This window comes from Bidens hawaiensis, unplaced genomic scaffold, assembly GCF_021521415.1.
Source record: "Bidens hawaiensis isolate Kalapana, Puna unplaced genomic scaffold, B.hawaiensis_p1.1 tig00419527_1, whole genome shotgun sequence".
Classification (NCBI taxonomy): Eukaryota; Viridiplantae; Streptophyta; class Magnoliopsida; order Asterales; family Asteraceae; genus Bidens; species Bidens hawaiensis.
Genome location: NW_027504890.1, coordinates 485066 through 507922, shown reverse-complemented (window position 1 = coordinate 507922; position 22857 = coordinate 485066). Strand labels below are relative to the sequence as shown.

Sequence of the window (22857 nt, the reverse complement as noted above, 5' to 3'; positions counted from 1 at the left end):
AATGAAACCCACAAGCCCAATGACAGACGCAACATAAAGCACATATTCTTCTTCCTCCATTCACATTTCACACCGACACCCATATTCACAACTTCAATTTCTTTTATTTTATTTCCCTTTTGTAACATAACTCGATCTGTATTATGTACATGTGTCAACACATAACGGGATTAAATAATTAAACAAACCACTTATCGCACAAGTAACTGTAAATATCTTCCGATATGTACACGTGTCAACACATAACTGGGTTAAACAAGACCGTTAGAATTAAAATTCAAATCCACAGTTAATGTGAGGGTATTAATATTCATCATGATAATAACTTACCATTCAACCGAATGTGAATTGAGCGTCAAACATTCCTCATTCCCTTTACATTTAAATTCATTCATTTACTTTCATCTTTCTGCAATCTCACGTTTCCCTCATTTCATTCATTCATTCATTCATCATAAGGTTCGTTTCCTTACGTTTCTTCCTTCATCATTCCACATTCATCTTAGATCTGCATATTATCATATGTTCATATCTCTAATTCAACATTTATAATTAGTAGTTTCTTATTTCTTCGTATCATCTTATTCTTATCAACATTTATAATCTGCTTGTTTGATATCTTTATAATTACAAAAATTTTGCTTACTCTGTTTGCTCGAGACGAATAGTTGTAATCTCAATTGACGTATGGACACCATTATCTTAGATCTGTTTTCTGATTTTGCAATTTAGTTGTTTGTAGAACATAATGTTAACTGTAGATCTGTTCAATGATTAATCAAGTAAAAACTTATTAAAAACAAACTCGACTAATATCATATATGTTGTGTTGACACGATTTGAAAACAACACGAAAAATAACAGAAAATGGGCCGAGGTGTAAGTTGTGGCGGAGGACAGAGTTCCTTAGGATACTTGTTCGGTAGCAAAGAGGGCGGCAACACTCAACCGCCACCAGAGAACCCGAGCGAAGATGCTGCTGCTGCAACCACTGAGCCAGCAACTGACAATTCAGAACCCTCGGATGATAACACCGCCACTGAGACCGACGATTCTTCACAAAAGCCTGCTGAATCTTACAGTATTATCAACCAAGATCCTAAACCTGCTACTGACAGCTCAACAAACAATTACCATAGGGCAGATGGCCAGAACTGCGGCAATTTCATAACTGTATGATACTTTTCATTCAATTTTATCATCTACGAATAATATTAGTTATCGAATAATTTACACACACCGTCTCATCTAGTCTCACACCATTTCAAACGACCGTTCGGATAGAGGTTAGATGCTGCTTTAACAAAAAATGTTTTTTTCAAAGTTTGACTGTCTATGTTCAAATTAGTCATCTTGATATTGACCTGACGGTCGTTCTGATCAATAATTTTCGAAGTTTGTTTAGCCGTCTAGATATTGTTCAAACGACTCAAATTTTCAAAGTTCGACTTTCTTTTTTATTAAAAGGACAATCTGAGTGTTTTATGGACTGTCGTTTGATGGTGTTAATTAAATCAGATTGGAGCGGTGTAACTATAACATGATCCTTTGAGTTATATTTGCATGGGCGAAGCATACTTAGGGCCCGGGGTGGCCCCGGCCCCCCCTGTTTTTTGCACGTTAGTGTAAATTTACCCGTTTTCGCCCGAAATTTTTTATACGCAGTGTAAATTTAGCCGTTTTCGATCGAAAATTTTAGCTCGGCCCCCCCTCATTTGCGATTTTTTTAAATACATTTTGAGTCCGCCCCCCGGGCATCTTCATCCAAGTTTCACCACTGAATTATTTGTATGTGATTTGTGTCAGGACCGACCATCAACCAAGGTCCATGCTGCTCCTGGTGGCAACTCTTCCCTGGGTTATCTCTTCGGTGATGACAAGAAATAATGGACTGGCTTGTGCACGTGAGGTACAGCTGCTACTTGTTCCTCAACATGTAGTATTATATGCTAATTGAATCCTGATATCAGTTTATATGCTGTGATAATTGTAATGTATCTTTGATGCACCACTTGGAAAAGAGCATCATTTGGTATTTTCTAAATAATAATTATTATTAATGTTTGGTTTAATATATTGTTTAATGAGTGGGTGTTGATGTACATCAAATATAAATAACACATGATCAAAATTAGGAGTGTACGTTTTTGAGGGGTGGTACTTGAGCGACCGGATACGGAACTAGAAATTTGGAATATTGGAATGAGAGTAAGACCATTCGAACTTGGTTGGTACATGTGCGGTCTCTATTCAGGATATACTCGTTTTGAGATCGTACCATAAACCGAATAAGAACACAAGCCCCTTAAAACGTATTTAAAATATTTGAGACCTCTTAAATTTATTTTTCTTTTTAATAAATGATTACTATTATTATTTAGTATCAATAACGTGTTTAAGATGGTTATATTTGTGCGTATTAGATCATCTCCATCTCAACTACTAGGGGACGAATGCCCATTAACACTCTCACAATTCTTCACTTGCGTTCATCCTCACAAGTCCCGTCACCCCCTCCCCCCCTTATCCTCAATATCAGGACATCCTCACGGGTGGTGCCACACCCTTGTTGGAGTGGTCTTACATTATCATTAGCCTCTTTTGTGTATCACATTTTATCGATTTTTTACAATAATATTCAGTCTATTTTATACCCCTACTTAGTTTTGTAAAGGTTTGAAGAACTTCACATTATCGGTATAAGCTATAAACATTCAAAAAAGCTATATTACCACACACTAAGACTATTTGATATCCATAATAAGAATAATATAACGTAGCCGGTTGAAACAACGAATTTGGAATATATATAATTTACATTAGAAAAATTGCAGTTGTAATTTGTAGAGTATAATATAAAACCATGACTACTTCAATAGAATTTAGACTAAATTATTATCAACTAGATACGAAACAATTATATTTGAAGCATATACCATTCTAAAGTACCCAAAAAAAAAAATCAAAATAACTCAAATGAAATAAAATTACTCGACCTTTAACATGGAATTTACAAGATACCCGCAAAAACCTGCATGTATAAATGATCAATTGCCAAACATATAAAACGGTGTGATGCATCTACAAGTAGTGACATATTATTAAATGAAGGAACTAGATAACAATACATAGGATAAACAAGTAGTACTATATTAAATGAGAGAACTATAAGACTTTGTATGATCTACAAGTAGTAATACATTAAATAAAGGAAAATATCTAAGAATGTCACAATCTATAAAAATTATAGTTGTGGACTTAAATAATTTTAGCGATCTTTATCAACAAGTTAATTCAAGGAAAAAAAAACAAACATAATAATAAAATTAAAGACATAATAAAATGTTAACAAGAAGTCACATGCATTTACAAAAAGCATGAGATAATTTATCTTTTTTGTCTGGTGTAATTTTAAACTCGTTGTTTATATTCGCACGTGATTGCATCTTAGTGTAAATCCTAATATGACTAATATAAGTTTACATGTGATTTGCTATATGATCAAAACTAATGGTTCGCACTTCACCACCATCGAAACAAAAGCACTCAAAATGAATTATAAGGGCTCAATATTAAATTACAACTTCAAAATCTCAATGCGGATCTCATGAGTAGATAGTGTTAGAAATTGCCAATTACCCCTAGTGAGGCAAGGCATCCAAAATTCAAAAAGAGGGTCTAACAAAAAAAATAAAATAAAATAAATTAAAAGCGAATTTCAGGTTGGTTCAAGAATTTTCTTATTTATGGTGGATTTTCTTCCGATGATGAAATAAAGATGATTGAGTGAGTCAATGATCGAAATGACCGTTAAAAAAAAGAGATAATGTTAGAAATATTCGATGTGGATTATGTATTGCTTATCTGTATCTAACACTCTAACTTGACGGAAGTCAATATTTCAAGAAATCAATGAAAATATTTAGTAATTAAAAGACATTTTATACATGAAGAATTTAAATACACATGAAACTGGTAACTAGTTTTATAACTAAAACTATTAGTACAAAATTAAACACTATAATATAATAAAAAATAAAAAGTACAAATTAAATAAATCAAATAACCATAATTACTTAATTAGACCTTTGCAGCTTCTTGCAGTTGAGCTGCAAACTTGAGCCTTTTAACAACCTCCCCCATCGACGGCCGATCAGTACTCCGGTCAGCCAAACAACTTTCAGCAATCTTCACGAATTCATCCAAACACTCAGCTGCTATCTTCCCCTTCAACCTCGGATCGACCGTCTTATGAACCGTTCCTTTCGCAATATTACTCTTCACCCAGCTTTTCAAAAACACTTGATCCCTTTGAACTGTTTGATCTTCAACCTTTCGACCACACAACACTTCCAACAACACAACACCAAATGAATAAACGTCGGATTTTTCACTAGCTAATTTAATGCCATTACCAAACATGCATTCAGGGTCCATATACCCTAAACAATTACCCAGAACATGGGTAAGATTATCCGATACAGCGTAAAGTGGACCGGCATTCATGAGGCCGTAATCAGACACCCTTCCGACAAATTTATCGTCTAAAAGAATGTTACCCGGGTTTATATTATGGTGAAGAATATTATTATGCCCACATGTTTGTAGAAACTCCAGACCTTGTGCTGCATCAATTATTATGTTTAGCCTTTGTTTCCAAGTGAGCGGGTCGCTACTTTGGCGATTGTAAAGATGCCCGCGTAGGCTACCGTTAACCATGTACTCGTACACGAGTACGACTTCCAGTTTGTGGTAGCAGTATCCGATTAATGAGACTAAATTGGAATTCTGGAGCTGTGATAACATTTCACTCTGTTTACAAAACTCAGACACAAAGTCGGGTTTCTTCGACCAGCTATCGATCATGAATTTCTTATATCTTTTAACGGCGACTGGTCTAGATCCGTAGTCGATGTAACCTTTGTACACGGTGCTGAAGTCTCCTGTACCGATAATTAGGCTTTCGTCGAAGTCGTTTGTGGCTGAGTGAATCTCGGAGAGAAGAAACCGACGGCATGAGTCTTTGTACGTCTTGGAGCTACTTATTGAAACAAACGAATCCATTTTTGCGGCTTTCGGTCCATTCCAAAGCAAATCCCATCTCCAACTCTTCAGTTTCTTGAGCTTCAGACTCCTTTTGTTCCCGCTTGACGTTGATTGTTCTGATCGTGGTGAGTTAGTAAACGAAATGGTACCGTTATATGCTGGTTCTTCAGGTATGGACCAGCCTCCTGTTTCTTGCTGCTCGAGTGCAAATTCGAGGCCGGATATTATGTTAGCCATGCTCGGTCTTTTTTTCGGTTGATTCTCCAAGCATTTTTCTGCTAGGTTTATGAAAACTTTCAAGCAATGAGGAGTGACTTCGCCTCGTATACATGGATCAATAATCTGATCAAGTTTCCCGTCCCGAATGTTCTGTCGGGCCCATATAGCGAGGCTGCGTTGATCCTCCTCAAGCCCCGGGTCTACAGCGGGTCTTCCACATAAGACTTCAAACAACACGACACCAAACGCGTACACATCAGATTTTCGTGATAGTTTACGTGACAGAAAGTAGTCTGGATCCAAGTACCCGACCGTGCCCTTAATGTTTGTACTAACGTACGATTTCGCCAACAATTGGGTCGTGTTTTCAATCTTGGCAAGTCCAAAATCCGAAATCTTACCGACAAAATTCTCGTCTAGTAAAATGTTGGATGTTTTGACATCACGATGAATAACTCCGTGATGAGTACCCGTGTGTAAATAATCCAGCCCACGGGCTGCACCGATGCAAATCTTGATCCGTTGCTCCCACGAGAGTAGTGTGAAGCTGGTGTTATCATCTGACTCGAGCTTGAAAAGATGCTCAGCCAGTGTCCCGTGTGGCATATACTCGTAAACAAGGATCATCTCATTACCATCATCACAGTACCCAATCAGGGAAACCAAATGATTATGTCGAAGCCTCCAAATCATTTGAATCTCCATCCAAAACTCGAGAGCGCCTTCTTGTGATCGTGAACTCATTCGCTTTATAGCAACGGTTTTTGCACCATCATCTATCACACCTTTATACACTTTTGCAAAACCACCCATTCCTATAATTAACTCCTTGTCGAAATTGCGGGTGGCTGCATTGATCTCCGCTAGTGAAAAACATCTACACGAATCATTATCTGCTGATGCTGATGCTGATGCTGATGTTGATGGTGTTGGTTTATTCTTCTTCCCGAGTTTTTCCTCCCAAAACCATCTTTGAATGTACACTATTATGTTTAATGTGGTGATCAATAATATAAGTTTTGTTGCAATTATGTTGATGGTGCCAAAAGCTGGTAACTTTGGTATCCAGTTTGGTGATGAATGTAGTACAAATGCAGGGTTTGAACCCGCAAGACTATCATCCGGGTTACTTAGTTTAAAAACCTCTAACCCGTTCAGCTTCGCTTCAACCAACCCGCTCTTTGAATATATAACGATTAAAAGATCAGACTTACCGATGGTTTTATCGCCTCTCATTGTTGTCACATAATCTTTATAAACAGCAACCTCGTACCCGCCTCCCCAATTGGTCACATCAGCGTTTGTTTCGACTATATGATTATTAACCATGATCCCGAATCCCTTGTGACCGTTGCCAGTCTTCTTTCCCGGGCTGTGTTGACAAAAATGTAGCCGAACCAAGTACCTGAATCCTAAATCCACAGGCAATTTCCATGTAAAAGTTGTTGACTTCTTAATGTAAGATGATTTTGTTGACCATGATGTTTGGTGAACCCTAAGAGGTGCTGAGATTGTTGGTATTTTGGTGTATTTGATCATACTAGTAGCATGGTACACTTGAAATTTCTTGAACTTTTCCAATATGTAATCCGAGTCTTTCGACCATCTTCGGAACATACCCGTGTCCTCGATCGGTGAAATGGAGCTTCCACCTATGTTTAAACGATGAACTGTCTCTAGCGCGGTGGTGTTGTCAATGTAAAACTTGTACCTTAGAGGGTTAACCACGTCGGCTCCCAGTTCACCTTCGGGTGTGTAGTATAGACCCGAAGGCATTGAAATGATTTCAATCCCGTTCACAAACGCGTACGCGTTACTATTAGACGGAGAGATCGTTATGATTAATTCCCGATTCTCATCGACGCTGACAACAAACTCTTTAGAGAAAGAGATTACACCTAGTGCACGGGCATTAATCGAAGCACTGAAGTTGTGTAGGAGCTTGTACGGTCCAGCTTGTACCGTGAAGAAATCGGTACATGTTTCAAACCCAATGTAAGAAGCGGGATTGAAGTGTAACCGGATGAATTTAGGACCAGGATGGAGTTTAAACGTGTAGAAGAACGGGGAACGGGAGGCTCGAGCCGTTAAGTATGGAACGGGATCACCCGAAAGAGATGTATGGACCGCTCTCGAGCTTATCGAGCCACCTGCTTGTTTTCTTGAAAGGCTGAACTTGGTACCGACATCACCGGTCCATTCACGCCCATCGAGCGCAGACGTGTTCCCTATCGAGCCACAGTTGACCGCGATGTCGTCGAGCGGGTAGTAAGGGGCTGGTAATTCCCCCTTGACACTAAAAATGAAAGGAACAATGAACACAAATAAGAGAGGATTTAGGCACATTTGAATTTGTTTGTGTTTTGGTGGGTGTGAATGTGTGATGAACAAAGATTTTGAGATTTTGTTTGTTTACATTATGGAATCTGGATCAAAGATTGAATATAAATTAAGAATATGTGAAATTGTCGACATGAACAAAAGACATGTCTCGCATAACTGCATAAATAAAGTCTTCAAGGTTCACAAACTACACGTTGCTTAAAGGTTTGCAAAAAATACATTAGTCAACAAAATTTATAATAAAATATTGGTTCATAGAATAAATTAATTTGTTGATATAACCAATAAAATAAACGATATTGAAGTTTCTAACTAATACATTAATGATAACATACAATATATAATATATCGACTGGTTTTTCAGAGAGTGGATGAAAACGGTTAGTAGTAACAACAAATGAACGATGTTGAATTGGGCAAATTACTATTGTTACAAGTTATAAATGTCCAAATTCAATTCAACGTGTTTTTTTTGGACGTCTGGATGATTGAGTTGAGTGTGAGCTAGTTTTACAAGTGGACTTAGTTTAATGGGCTGGATGGCTAATGCTTAAAGGGCTGGATGGGCTTTGTTGCTGGTCAATACATGTAGAGCCGTAGCGGTGCACAAAAAACCCGTACCCGGAACCAGTCTCGAAAAAAATACCCGGAACTAGTATTTTTTATACCCAGGTATTCTATACCCGAAACCGGAACCGACCCTACCCGTAGGGTATGGATAAGGTATGCATTTTAAGGTCAATACCCGTACCCGATTTATACCCGTAAATACCCGGACCCGGCCATACCCTATGCCCATACCCGGTTATACCCGATACCAATTTTCTAATACCCGAAATAATACATGAGTTATTATAGTATATTTGTATGTTTATTATCACAACTTTTATGTTTAAATTTTTGTAAAATGCATATTACTAAGTAAATATTTTATAATTAAGTGGATTTATGGTTTTTGTAATATAGTTTAATTATTTTTATAAATTACAAAGCAAATTTAAATTTAAACATTATAAAAAATGTAAAAAAAATTACAAATTTAAAACCGGGTATTAATACCCGGTCACCCGGACACATACCCGGTTCCAATACCCGAACCCGATCCCGATCATACCCTACCCGGGTACATAGGGTTGAGTTTTTCCTCAATACCCACCCGAACCCTACCCGATTTCAATCAATACCCGATTTTCCAATACCCGATCATATCCGAAACCGGTTCCATACCCGAACCACTGTATTAAAAAAACCCGATATGTGCACCTCTAAATACATGGAGTATATATTCCGGTCTTCCCACTATTATTAGTTTCAAAACTTCTAAGGGATAATTCTGTAGAAATGTTGTTACAATTAGGTCACTTAAATTGTGTTTTATCTTAGGTTAGGTAACTTAAGTTTCATATAATATGTCAAATCCTAGGTTTTTTTACCTGTTTAACAGGTTACCATACTAATATGATCTATCTATAATATATATAAACGAAACCATAAAAATCCTACACGTCGCAATGTAGTTGTTTCCCTTTTTTTTGAAGTCACCAGATTTGCTTAATTTTTATATGGAGACTACTCATGCATTTGACCCGAATTCACGAGTATGGGTCTCATAAAACCCAGATATTTCTTAAACGAGTTATAACATCTCATTAAATTAAAAACTAATCTCACAAAATATTTGATATAAAAATCTTATAAAATAGAGATATACTTAAAATTAATATATGATTTATTTAAAAAGAGATATATATTATTTATAATTACAAAACTAATTTTATAGTATAAAAAATAAACAGGTCTTGAGTCTCATCAAACCCATATAGCTTTTAACCGGGTTATAACATCTCATTTATTTGTGAAACAAGTTATCATCAAACCATAAGTATATTATTAACTTTCAAACAATAAAAAAATTAAAAAAATAAGTAAATATTAGAAACAAATAATATAAAACAACCCCCGTAATATGGGGAAAAAATAGTATATTTATATTTACCAAAATATCATTTATAATTAGTAAAGATAAAACATTAAATATAAATTAATAAAATATATAGGATTGAGTTATTCTACAAATGCTAACAAAAATGAGAAGTGTGAGAAGCCAGAATTAATTGACATGTGTCGTCGGTAGGGACCAAAGAACAAAAATGTATAAAAGTAATAAAACATATTATCTCTCTCCACATGCAAGTCACATGTTAATTCCCCCCTTATTTTTAAACGTCTTATCACCTTTTCATATGATATTTTTTTAAAAAAAATGAAATTCACCATAATAACAAACGGTTTTTAATCTTTAATATGATGATTTTGTTATATAAAAATAATTTTTTTACGTCATTGTGTCTTTTTTGCTTACCATTGTGTATTTTTTCGTCATTGTGTCTTTATGTTTTTAATGTGTATTTTTCGCCATTGTGTCTTTCAACTGATCATCATGTTTTTTTTAAATACTAATAACACCGTTGTGTAATAATATGTAAATATAATGAAAAATACCAACAAATTATCTAATACATAAAACCCAATGATGAATACGTATTACACAATAACCTGAAACGTAAAACGCAATAATGAATACATATAACACAATGGCCTGAAACGTAAGACACAATGGTAAATACATATAGCACAATGACCTGAAACATAAAACACAATGGAATATACATATAATTTTTTACAAAAACAGGGTGTAGTCATAACTCTCTACCCCCAGACTTTTTGCGCCCACTATTATTTTTTTTTTTGTTTTTTTTTAAATAATAATTCATTAAACTCATAAAAAAGAACCACCATCTCCGGCCACAATAATAATAATAATATTAATAATCTCAACACCTCATCTCCGGCCACCGGTCAAACCATCTCCGGCCACCGCCAGTGGCTACACCACCACACCTCATCTACCTCAACGACCGATGGAAGCTCCCAAAAAAGAACCCATCTCCAGAAACCCTTCCACGACTATAACCAACGGACTCGATTTCTCACAAAGTTGTCTTCTCCGGCTACCTTTGTCTCCACTGCTACGGTATCATTTCTGAAAACAATGGTTAAAAGCCTCTACTCCGCCATAATACACGTTAGAATATTTGAGATACATAGCCACCCCGTAATTTTTGGTGAACAAGGTGAAGGTTAGAATTATGAGAAGACAATGGTTCAGATTTGAAGTTGTCGTATCTATAACTTGGAAGTGCAGATCTGGAACAAGGACATGTAGATAGATGGTTCAGATGTTTCACTAGCGGCTAGTGAGAGGGAGATCTGGAAATTTTAGAGTCGTTGGAAGTGGATAGGAGCTCAGGTTGCGGGAACGGGGTTGCCAAAAGTGCAACTGATAAGGAAAAATGGTGTTGGTAGGTCTAACCAACACCATTTTAAAAATGTAAAAGAAAAATATGTTATTTTGTTTTCTTAATTTTCTGAATTAAAAATTTATGTCACTAATTTTAAATTACACCATCACATTTTATAATTTTTCTAAAATGAAAAATTGCCACATCAACACGGTAACCTGTTAAACAGGTGAAAAACGTTGATTTGTTATGTAATAAAGATTTTGTAATCTTCCACTGTGTTTGGTTGGGTTTCAAGAAACAAAGTTTCGATTTATCTATTCTCTTGTCATCATTTTAACATAGTATCAAAGCTTAAAGAGCTCTAGATCTTAGGATTTCTCTTTTATTAATATCATTCTTAAGGCTGTTCGCATTCGTTCATACTAATTTCAAGAATTAGGGTCAAAGTTTTTGAACCCTAAAATTTGGGCGATTATTGTTTGTTGTGTTTGTAGATATCTTCTCTTATGACTTGAGTATTTTAGCGGCGTTCGCTCTCATTGTGCAAAGTTTTTCTATCAGGTTTTGCAACCCTAAGTAAAGGTTATAGATCTTGACTCTAGGAAGGAGTTCCTTAACTTGTGCTCCCCTTGGTAGTTCTTTCTTGTTCTTTATTTCCAGTGTTGCATAAACAAAATTGTTTAGGCATATTTGGTTGGTTAGGATTTGTCCAATAAGTGGATAACAGGGAGAGACAAACCCTGTTCTTTGTGTTGCATATTTTTTTGATTGTTATGTGTAATTCTTTCCTAATTGAGTAGTATGGCTGATAAAACTAATACTTCTATTAGTAAACTTGATACTAGTGATCCTCCGTACTTGCATGCTAGTGACTCTAGTAGTCTCACAATTATAAATGTCAAACTTACTGTAACTGAAAAACTATACCGTGTGGTCTAATGCAATGAACCTTGCTCTTCATGTGGAAAACAAATTTGGTTTTATAGACGGTTCTTGTATTAGATCAACAGATAATGAAATTCTTGCTAGACAATGGGATAGGTGTAATTATGTAGTTCTTACTTGGATTTTGATATATGTGTTTGAATAAGTTTAGGTGAAGTATATTCAAAATTTGCTTATGAAGTTTGGATGGAATTAAAAGAAACATATGATAAATTTGATGGGTAGTTGTGTTTAACTTTTACCAAAAGATTAATATGTTTTCTTAGAATAATTTACCCGTGTCTGAGTATTATAACAAATTGATTATTATGTGGAAACAACTTGAACAACTTCTTCAGTTACCTGCTTGTTCTTGCAATGCTTCAAAGAAATTTAACGATTTTAATCTAATGATTAAGTTGATGCCATTTTTGATGGGTCTTGATAGTTGTTATCAATCTGTTAGATCTAATTTGTTAACTAGAAATGAGCTTCCTATTGTCAAGGAAGCCTTTGCTATTATCTTTATGGAAGAATCGCATAGACTCTATAGTGGAAATAGTACGAAGAGGTAACCCAAAATGTTGGTTTTGTCTGTATTTCAAATAAGGTCTTTGAAAATGTAAGGAACCCTAATAAATCACAAAATAAAAATTTTTAAGTGTTCACACTGTAACAAAATGGGACACACTATAGATAAATGCTTTGAAATTATTGGCTATCCTTCTTGGATGAAGTCTAAAAATGGGCATGGTGTAAAAAATTGCAGGTAGCAATAATTTTTCTATGTCTGATACTCCTAGTTCTTCTAATGTTACTTATGTTAGTGGTCTTTCTTATGAACAAGTTCGTAGGTTGTTAAGCTTGTTAGATGACAAGGTTGGAAATAGCCATCAAAGCTGTAAAGTTTCAGGTACTATGAGTTCTTGGTTTTGTTTTATGAGTTGTACTAAACCTCAGTTTTGTTTTGCTAGTTCTGATAATATGTCCTATATGATTGGGTCAGTTGTGGGCTCTGGAGCTAATTAACATATGGTTATGTTTAATAAAGGGCTGGTAAGTCAAATTGATGTAACTGGCCTTATCATTAGAGTTAAATATCCTAATGGGACTAGTGTTGTTTTAACTAACATTGGAAACATTAAAATAAGTGATAGGGTTACTTCATGTGATGTTTTTGTTGAGCTTGGTTATAATGTGAACCTTATGTCTGTTCACAAACTTGGTAAAGATAGTAAATTGACTGTTTCGTTTGATGGGTATAAATTTTACATAAAGACTGATTAACAAAGAGTGTCCTGGTGACTGGTAATTAACTTGATGGTCTGCACGGATGTGGTGATTCTAAGTTGTTTGATAAGGTGTGCTACAATAGTTATAGAACTGTTAATTTGTGGCATGCTAGGTTGGGGCATCTATCTGTTGTCGTTTTACTAGTTTTAAAAGACTTTTCTAAAACTCTCGAAAGTTGACTCATTAGTGCCTTGTGATGTTTGCCACAGAGCCAAACAGGATAGGGAACCTTTTCCCTTGAGTGATCATCATGCAAAAAATTACAGAATTAATTGACCTTGATGTTTGGGACCCTATAAGGTGCCGATCAGAAAGAGATTTAGCTTCTTCTTTACAACTGTAGATGACTATTCATGGGTAGTTTGGCATTATCTCATGAGACATAAAGATGAAGTTTTTGAAAACATCATAAATTTTATAATGTTGATTAAAACTCAGTTTAATAAGAATGTAAAAATTTTAGAAGTGATAATGAAATTGAGTTTGTTAATAATCAAATGCATGCTTTCTGTCTTGAAAAAGGAATTGTTCATCAAATCACATGTGTTTATACTCCTCAACAATATGGAATTGTTGAAAGGAAACATAGACACTTATTAAATGTTGTTAGGGAGGAGTTCCTCTTAAATTTTGGTCAGATTGTGTGCTAACTGCTACTTATTTGATTAACAAGACATCGCCATCTGTGTTAAATGGTAGGCTTATGTGTGAGTTGGTGTATGGTTTTAAACCTGTATTGAGTCATCTTAGAATGTTTGGGTGCCTTTGTTTTTCAATTGCTTTGAATAACACTAATAAGTTTTCTAGCCATGTTGAAAAATGTGTGTTCTTGAGCATTCTAATAAAAAGAAATGATATAAATTGTAGAATTTAGATAGAAAACAAATAACATTCTCTAGGGATGTGAAATTTTACGAATCCATTTTTCTGTTTGTTGTCTGTTGATAATAAAGTTTTATTAGAACCTTATAATAGTCATATTGGTTGTCAACAACTTATTATTTTTTTATCTAGTTGACCAATATGTTACCCAACATTCTAGTGTCCAGGACATTCCCAATAAGGAAAATAAAAATAAAATGGAAAAGAAACAACCAAACTAACATAAACGAGCCGTTTATTGTGAGTTTGCAGACCTAGAATCATATTGATTTTGACACGTCAACACATACCTTTTGAAATATATATTATAATAAAAACAAGTATGAGTAGCCTGGAGTGATCATTGATATTGTTGTCCACTTAAACTTAAGCATTCAAGTCTGAAAAGCCGACCATTACATATGTTGAAGAGTGATTTATAAACATACAACCTAGCGGTCCCCTCATACAAGACATACCCCCATAATCATGGAATGCAAAAGATTTAAATTTACAGGTGAGAATACTAATTTTCATATGTGGGGCCTACATACACTGCATCTCAGGTAGGTTTCGACGAACTAAGAAAGAGGGTGGCATATGACTAAAAGCGGGAGTGATCGACTCAAATTTAAGTGTAATTGTGAGATGACTTTTTATCATTTATGAAAGCGTCACTAGTTTGAATTTATGAGTGACTGGCAGTTGTAACTGCAAGATTAACATTAAGCTTAGCAAAATTTCCATTATGCCTAGGTCAGCCGATGTGGCAGCAAAGGACACACATGATATCCATATTGACAAACAACATAAAGACCTAATATATATGAGATTGGCACCCCTCTCGATACAAGATTTAAGGCCATGAAACCATACGCCGTGAAGCGGTAAGCCAATAAACACACAACTATGCAATTTAAGTTTATCTCACACACTGTATCTCAGGTAGGTTTCGACGAACCGAGAAAGAGGATGGCATATGACTAAAAGCGGGAGTGATCGACTCAAATTTAAGTGTATTGTGAGATAACTTTTTATCATTTATGAAAGCGTCACTAGTTTGAATTGTGAGTGATTGGCAGTTGTAACTGCAAGATTGGCATAAAGCTTAGAAAAATTTCCATTATGCCTAGGTCAGCCGATGTGGCAGCAAAGGACACACATGATATCCATATTGACAAACAACATAAAGACCTAATATATATGATATTGGCACCCCTCTCGATACAAGATTTAAGGCCTTGAAACCATACGCCGTGAAGCGGTAAGCCACTAGACACACAACTATGCAATTTAAGTTTATCTCACAGGCCAGCTAGCTTACTTAAACATTAAGCCTATCAATGCAACGTGTAGTAGGTCTACCATGATTTCCATTTTAGTGGTGCTCATTATCTTTCAAGATTTATACGTAATTAGATCACCCTTTATACAAATTAATAAGGGAAAATTTAAGCATATATGGTTAACTATCTAGTCCATGTACTATCATTTTCCATATGAGTCGAAAGAACTCATTTTTCACAACTTTTTAGGGATTAGTTCCCTCTAAAAACAGCTTCATTTTGTGACATTTTCTATTTTTCATTAACAAAAGAGTAAAGAAAATAAACAAATATTTACATACACATAAATAAACTATATTTACAAAACCTTCCAAGTTGTTTAAGAGAAATATTTACTCAGGATTCTTCATACCTATTAAGCCCAATAGGTAGCAATCACCAAATAACTTATTGGATTTCTTCATTGGTTTGTGTTGGTTTAGTAAACGAACCTAAGAAATAAATATTACAAATGACAAGTGTTAGTGAATTTCAAATGAAATTTCCTTTATATAATGTATGAAAGGTCCATGGGTGGGCCTTGGGCTCTTAGTAGGATTTTCACATAGAGACCACCCTAGCCCATTCACATAATATGGACTACCCACAACACCAACTAACTACAAACCATCAACGAACTAACTAACAATTACAATAACGACTAAACTATAACGATGAACAATTATCGTCAACGATAAGTATTGACGACAATAATATTGAAGCCCGTACAAATGGTATCAACATTTACTTTTTTAAACATTCTGATTCCTACTAACCAACCAACAACCAAATACAATATAATTTATTTACTAACCAACCAACAACCAAATACAATATAAGTTATTGAAGTAATTGATTATAATTCCTTCAAATTCCAATTATTTTAAACATATTGTGAACCAAACTTCCCCTTAGCGTATATTCAAAATAAGATAGTTTTTACACATTGTCAACACTAATGTTGTTTACAAGGACATATTTGGAAGCTTATGAAGTTTTTTTTATTAATTGTAACATCCTGCTTTTGAAAAGAATAAATAAAATAAATTTCATTTATTTAAAAGTGTACCATTTATCAGTTTAGATAAATAAACTAATAGAAGATGGGCTTGGACATTTAAAAGATGGAATAAGATATGGAATGGGCTTTAGGTCCATGGGCTTAAGGAAGTATAAATACCCCTTAAACCCTAAACCTTTCCATTTTTATTCATCTCTACACCATAGCCTACACCTTGAAAAACACACACAAACACCTCCTATATCCCGAGCCAAGATCCGAAGGCAAAAACCCGAGCTTGATAGTGGTAGAACGTCATGACGAACACAACCTACATCAAGACTAGATCGTGTTCGTAAACCAACTCGTTTAAGGTACGTTCATTAACGATAACTTGTTCGGTTCATTTAATAATCCTAGATCTATCTATACATAAATAGTATAAACGAATCATACGAACTAATTCACAGTGCAATCCATTAACATTTGGTGGGTCAATCGATGTTATGAGGAACCATATGTATTTATGTAACAATCGCACCCTTTAAAACATAATATTCGGACGATTGGTGGAGTAGGGTTTGTAGGCGCTGGGTATAGAACCCGTTGATACCAAAACTGTGTTGTTTCATCATGATTTGAGGTTTAATTGCAAATCTGATACGGGTTGACTATTATGTGTTCTTGACGATTTTAACTTTGACCCTTGAGTCAAAGTTTTGGATAAGACTGATGCACATTCGTCATGATCGAACGAATCGTTGGACATTCATTAGACAGCTATAACGAATGGGGCACATTCGTGTGTCTTGATAACGAATGAAGCCCTCATTCGTCCTATAGGAATCACGAATGACCTTGTTCATTAGTGATCCGTTCATTCGTCATGAAAAGACAATGAATGGAGCCATTTGTTATAGTTGCTCCTGTAACGAATGAGCCCTTTATTCATCTCAAAGAAAGCACGAATAAGCCTACTCATTCGTTATACATTCATTCGTCCTGACGAGATAACGAATGGAGCCATTCGTTATAACGAATGAGATAGTGAATGAGGTTTAACCAGAGAACAATTCATCATAACGAATGGGATAGCGAATGAGGCTCAACCAGAGGCCATTCATTATAACGAATGAGTTAGCGAATAAAATAATAAATTAAGAATTCTAATGAAAATTGTATTAAGGTAGTTAATGGAAAGTTTTTGTTTTTATATTCCGCGAAAGTTTTAATTAACTATGATATTTGAACTGTGTTTATGAGTAAAAATACGTCCAATGTAGGGACCCGGGGGAACGGGACCTTACATTAATGTTTTTTTTATTTAATTTTAGAACGCAATTTCATTATTTGCAACTTTATGTATTTAAATAGTTTATATTAATTGCTCATTTCAAGCATTATTTTACTATTAACGATTATTTAATATTCCAATCTTATACATCTACTAATAAATCTGCTAAAAAACAAAAATTCAATTGTTAAATCGTAATAGTATTATTCTCGTAACTTTCCATTCCTCAATTTATTCTAATTAGATATATATATATATATATATATATATATATATATATATATATATATATATATATATATATATATATATATATATAGAATAGAGTTCAAATAAAAAACAATTATTTTGTGGGAAGTGTGAGAAGACATTAAAATAAAGTATACCACATAAATAGGACACTATACCAAGTAAATAAGGAACTATATAACTTTTAGAAACTAACAATCTCAACCACTAGATCTTAGATCCAAGGGTCTACATCTATTCTTATGCTTTTCACAAAACTATTGTTTTTTACTTTAATCCGACCCTATATATATATATATATATAGAGAGAGAGAGAGAGAGAGAGAGAGAAAAGATGGAATACGAAAATCCTTATCGTACAAAACTGTACGCGACAACAGCAAGCGTCCATCTACACTTACGATTCAGTTGAAAGCGGTTGAGGAGATCCTGTGTTTTTTTAAGCGAGAAGGGTACGATTGTCTTTTTGATTATTCATTTAAATTTGGTAATTCGCGTATAAACGGTTACGATCCGGATATTTAGCTTAATCAAAATCAATTTCTTATTTTACGAAACAAATTTTTTACCAAAAACTATCAATTGAGTTCACGAATCAGTTTTTTCAAGCTATATTGTGATTTTAGGGTTTTGAAATGGAAGACGATCGCGAATGTAAGTTTTTGCTGTTTTTGAATTAAGTCACTGTAGATAATTGATTAGTCTAGTTTGATTTTATGATGTTTCATAATATGAACGTATAATGAGCGTGTTAATATAACTGATTATAAGCTGATTATAACGTTTTATAATATGAGCGTGTTACGATTAGGATTAGCGTAATAGTAATTTTGTATGTTAGTTCTCATGATTAGTCTAGTTTGATTTTGTGAGTGTTTTACGAGCGTTTTCATATTGGGATTGCCTCTGTGTTTTGATGTTTCATAATACGAACGTATCATGAGCGTGTTACTATATCTGATTAACGTTTTATAATATGAGTGTCTTATTAGTGTGTTACTATTAGGATTGTTAAACTGGATTGATTATAATTTTGAGCTTGTGTTTAGCGTCTATGGATTATAAATTTTTTTTGATGTTTTGTGTAGATGAATCAAGTGTTTTGGTTGAAGGTGAAGGGGCTGATATCATTCCTGAAGTTGCTTCTTCTTACAGACCTGTTAAAGGAATGATGCTTTCGTCAATTGATCAAGCATTTGATTTTTATTGTGAATATGCTAAAAAAGCTGGATTTTGGGCTCGTAAAGGTGAATCTTATGTGCATGGTGGTGTACTGAAGACCAAGTACTTTACATGTTGTAAAGAAGGTTACAAGCCATCTAAAAGGTGTGATTCAAAATGTGATTGTAATGAATCAAGCAAGCCATATTACAAAAGGAGGAAGAGGCCGACAATTAGATGTGGTTGTAGAGCACATATACAGTTGAAATCTGTTGACGGTGGTTTTTTTGAGGTAGATGGTTTTGTTGAAGGACATAATCATAGAATGATTGCAGATTCTGATATGCAGTTTGTTCGTTCTGCGAGAAAGTTAACATATGTCCAAGAGGAAGCTATTTATGAGCTTTCTAATATGAACTTGGGACCAGTTAAAGCGTTTAACCTTATGAGAACACAGTACGGTGGGTTTGAAAAGGTAGGTGCACCTAAAGATGATTGTAAGAATTTTAGACAAGGTTTGAACTGTTATATTGGAGAGTATGATGCTGAGATGATTGTTCAGAGACTGTGTGCGAAGAAAACATTTTCATCCAATTATTTTTTTGAATATGATGTCAATGATGATCTTGAGTTAATTCGTATGTTTTGGGCTGATGAGACTTCAAAGAGTAATTATCTTGCATTTGGGGATATTATATCTTTTGATGCTACATTTAAGACTAATAAGTAAGTTTGTGCATATGTATAGGATTGTGTGTATGTATATGTTTTTGTGTGTATTTTTATATGATTTTCTATGTACAGGTACAAGATGGTTTTTGTCTCGTTCACGGCAATTGATAACCATTGTCATAGTGTTACTGTCTGTGCTGGTTTACTAGCTTCTGAAACTATTGAATCGTACACATGGTTATTGCAAATGTTACTAAAGTCGTTTGGTCAAGCACCGAAGGTTGTTGTTACTGATCAAGACCCTGCTATAAAGCAAGCTATTGCAGCTGTGTTTCCAAATACATGGCATATGTTATGTATGTGGCATATCATGAAGAAAGTTGCTGACAAGGTAACTTTCTTAATCGTGTTTTAGGCTGGTTGAATAATGGGCGTTTGACAAGCGTTTAATGGCAGTCGTCCATTTGTTTTTGATGTTTTAATATGTGAGCGTTTTATGAGCGTGACATGATTATATATTGTATCAACGAGCGTCCACACAAGCGTTTTAATATGTTTTTTTGTGTAACAGGTGGGGCCTGATTTATATAACAATGAAGATTTTAAGAGTAGGCTATGTAACACTGTGTGGACCGATTCAATTAGTCCTTTAGAATTTGAGGAAAAATGGCAGGCTATAATGGTTGAGTTTGAGCTTAACAAGAATAAATGGCTTACTGATATGTATGAAATCAGATTTGACTGGATACCTGCTTTTTATAGAGATGAACTTTTGTCTGGATTGATGCGTACAACATCAAGATCAGAGAGCGAAAACCATTTTTTTGGAAAAGCTACAAATTCTCAATTAACATTGGTTGAGTTTTTCAACCATTTTGATTTTTGTATGGAGATACAGAGATACAATGGCAGACGGTGTGATCATGATAGTAAGTACACGTATCCGCAGTTAGAAACCAGAAGTTATCTAGAAAGAGAAGCGGTTAGAATATATATAAGAGCTATATTTAATGATCTTCAAGATGAAATGAATGAAATTGTTAGTGGTGTTTCACAGTTCAGTTCATGTGAAGAAGAAGGAGGGTTTTTGAGGTGTAAAATAATGGATTTTAATGCGTATGTTCCAGGTTTTTTGGAGGTAATTATGAGCATTTATTAAGCGTTTTAGTTTAAAGTTGTTCAAGATTAAGTTAAATAACAAGCGTTTATTTTTTTAGGTTGTGTTTAAAAAGGACTGTGAGTTTGGTGAAGAGTCTATTGCAACATGCTCCTGCAAAAGATTCGAACAATATGGTTTATTGTGTCGTCATATTTTCTACGTCATGAATATGTATCAACTCAAGAAATTCCCTAAAAGATATATAAATGATCGATGGAGGAAAGAGACTGCGGTGAATATTAGAACAGTTCCAATGTCAGAGTTTGGGAATGATTAGAACATGAAGATAAAAGAAATTTCAAGAGAAATAAAGTATGCCGGTGAATACCTTATCAATAGTTATGTTGCAGATATTGATGAATTGATTAAAGTTAGAGATGAGATGAATTTGATGATTGAAAAAGCAGACTTAACTCGGTATGAAAGGGTACGTCCATCTAAAAGGGATAGATTTGCTGCTGTTTTAGGTTTTGAACAACCATCAGATGTTACTGTTCGTGTACCTACTGGAATAAGAAACAAGGGATGTGGCTCGCACAAAAGAATTAAATCGAAGAAAGAGATAGCCATTAGTCGCTCTGGGAAGGGTTATAGGGAGTGTCAAATTTGTCACAAAACTGGCCACAACAGCCGAACTTGTAAAGCAATGCAGCAGCAACCGCAACAATGAATTCATAGGAAGTTTAGTTTTTTTTTGTGTTTTTAGATTGTGTGTTTTGTAGGTACCTTTTGTTACACAAGCGTTTCACAAGCGTATGACAAAGAGTATGACAAATGTGATTGATTGTTTTAGATAGAAAAAGAGTTTTTTTTTGTGTTTTATGACATGTGTTTCACAAACGTATAACAAGCGTATAACAAGAGTATCACAAACGTATAACAAAAGATAAAAAGTTTACTCATTTATATTTTTAATGGTTACACCCCATCAGACCCCATCATCATCAGACCCCATCATCAGACCCCATCAACCCCCACCGCTCCCTGTTTCTTGATCTTCTCACGCCCATCTTCCTTGAACTCCATGCTGACTGACAAATTTGAAACCGTGTCAACCAAAGTACCATACACGGAGTTGTAGCATGTAGTCTGCTACTTGAGGAACTCAGCAGTCTGTGCCTTGAACTCACTGTCTGGTAGCTGCATGAGTTCATTGTATGCATCAAGAGTTTTTGATTTCTCTCGAAGCACGTAGGCCTGTGAGTGTTGAAGGGCGTTGAGAAACTTCTCGTCTTTTTGTTTCTCAAGATCAAGTTTTGCATTCACCATGCTTTTCACGGCTTTATCACTTGAAAACATTTTTGTGTGTGTTTTTTTGAGTTTTTTTGTGTGATATGATTAACAACAATGCATGTGAAATATATAGACATAATTTGGATGTCTACTAATTGTGGGTAGTTGAGATATAGTTTATTTGTTCTATGTCATTTAATTTGATGTAGGCTATGATCATCACACAAACTGCATTTATTATATTTTAAGTGTGATACAAGCGTGATATATATATATATATATTTTAATGTTGTTTGGTTGTTGACATAGTGTAATTTAATTTAAGTGATTTGATGTTGGCTATCATTACAAAAATCTTTTTTCTTTAGACTTAAATTTTGGCAGATGAGTTGTAATAAATGTAATTTTAAATTTTTGACAAAACTAGATTAGAAATTAGTTTTTTTTAACGAGATTCGATGGCTTAGCGTGTGAAAGCGTACAAGAGCGTATAATGAGCGTCTCATACAAGAGTGTAATGAACTTACACTGTTGGTATGTTGCATCCGTGAGCATGCACTTATGAGCGTTGTTCAAGCGTTTTGTCTTTTTATTATTATTTTTTTTCACTGTTTTTGGTCCGTGACCCTGCAGTTGTTTGTTTTGTCCTTTTTTTGTACTATTTGGTCCGTGATATTTTTCCTATATATATATATATTATATTTTTTCACAGTTATATCCACACATCTCAAAATCAGTTATAATGGATGCCTCATCATCTTCATCATCTTTCA

At 34.6% G+C, this 22857-nt stretch overlaps 3 protein-coding genes across 3 annotated transcripts; 2 read left to right on the top strand and 1 right to left on the bottom strand.

Annotated features, from left to right (window-relative positions):
• The first annotated feature begins 442 nt into the window (after nucleotides 1-442).
• On the top strand, nucleotides 443-2646 carry LOC143609284 (protein SPIRAL1-like 1). Its single transcript, XM_077084082.1, has 3 exons — nucleotides 443-459; nucleotides 865-1173; nucleotides 1807-2646. Exons 2-3 carry the CDS (start codon nucleotides 868-870, stop codon nucleotides 1885-1887), a joined length of 387 nt encoding a protein of 128 aa, XP_076940197.1. The 5' UTR covers nucleotides 443-459; nucleotides 865-867; the 3' UTR covers nucleotides 1888-2646.
• Nucleotides 2647-4013: 1367 nt separating this feature from the next.
• LOC143609283 (receptor-like protein kinase FERONIA) lies at nucleotides 4014-7898 on the bottom strand. Its single transcript, XM_077084081.1, has one exon. It carries the CDS (start codon nucleotides 7609-7611, stop codon nucleotides 4081-4083), a length of 3531 nt encoding a protein of 1176 aa, XP_076940196.1. The 5' UTR covers nucleotides 7612-7898; the 3' UTR covers nucleotides 4014-4080.
• Nucleotides 7899-18494: 10596 nt separating this feature from the next.
• LOC143609292 (protein FAR1-RELATED SEQUENCE 5-like) lies at nucleotides 18495-21128 on the top strand. The gene is made up of 5 exons (XM_077084085.1): nucleotides 18495-18513; nucleotides 18948-19746; nucleotides 19825-20083; nucleotides 20264-20830; nucleotides 20910-21128. The coding sequence occupies exons 1-5, from the start codon at nucleotides 18495-18497 to the stop codon at nucleotides 21126-21128; spliced, it is 1863 nt and encodes a 620-aa protein (XP_076940200.1).
• The last annotated feature ends 1729 nt before the right edge of the window (nucleotides 21129-22857 follow it).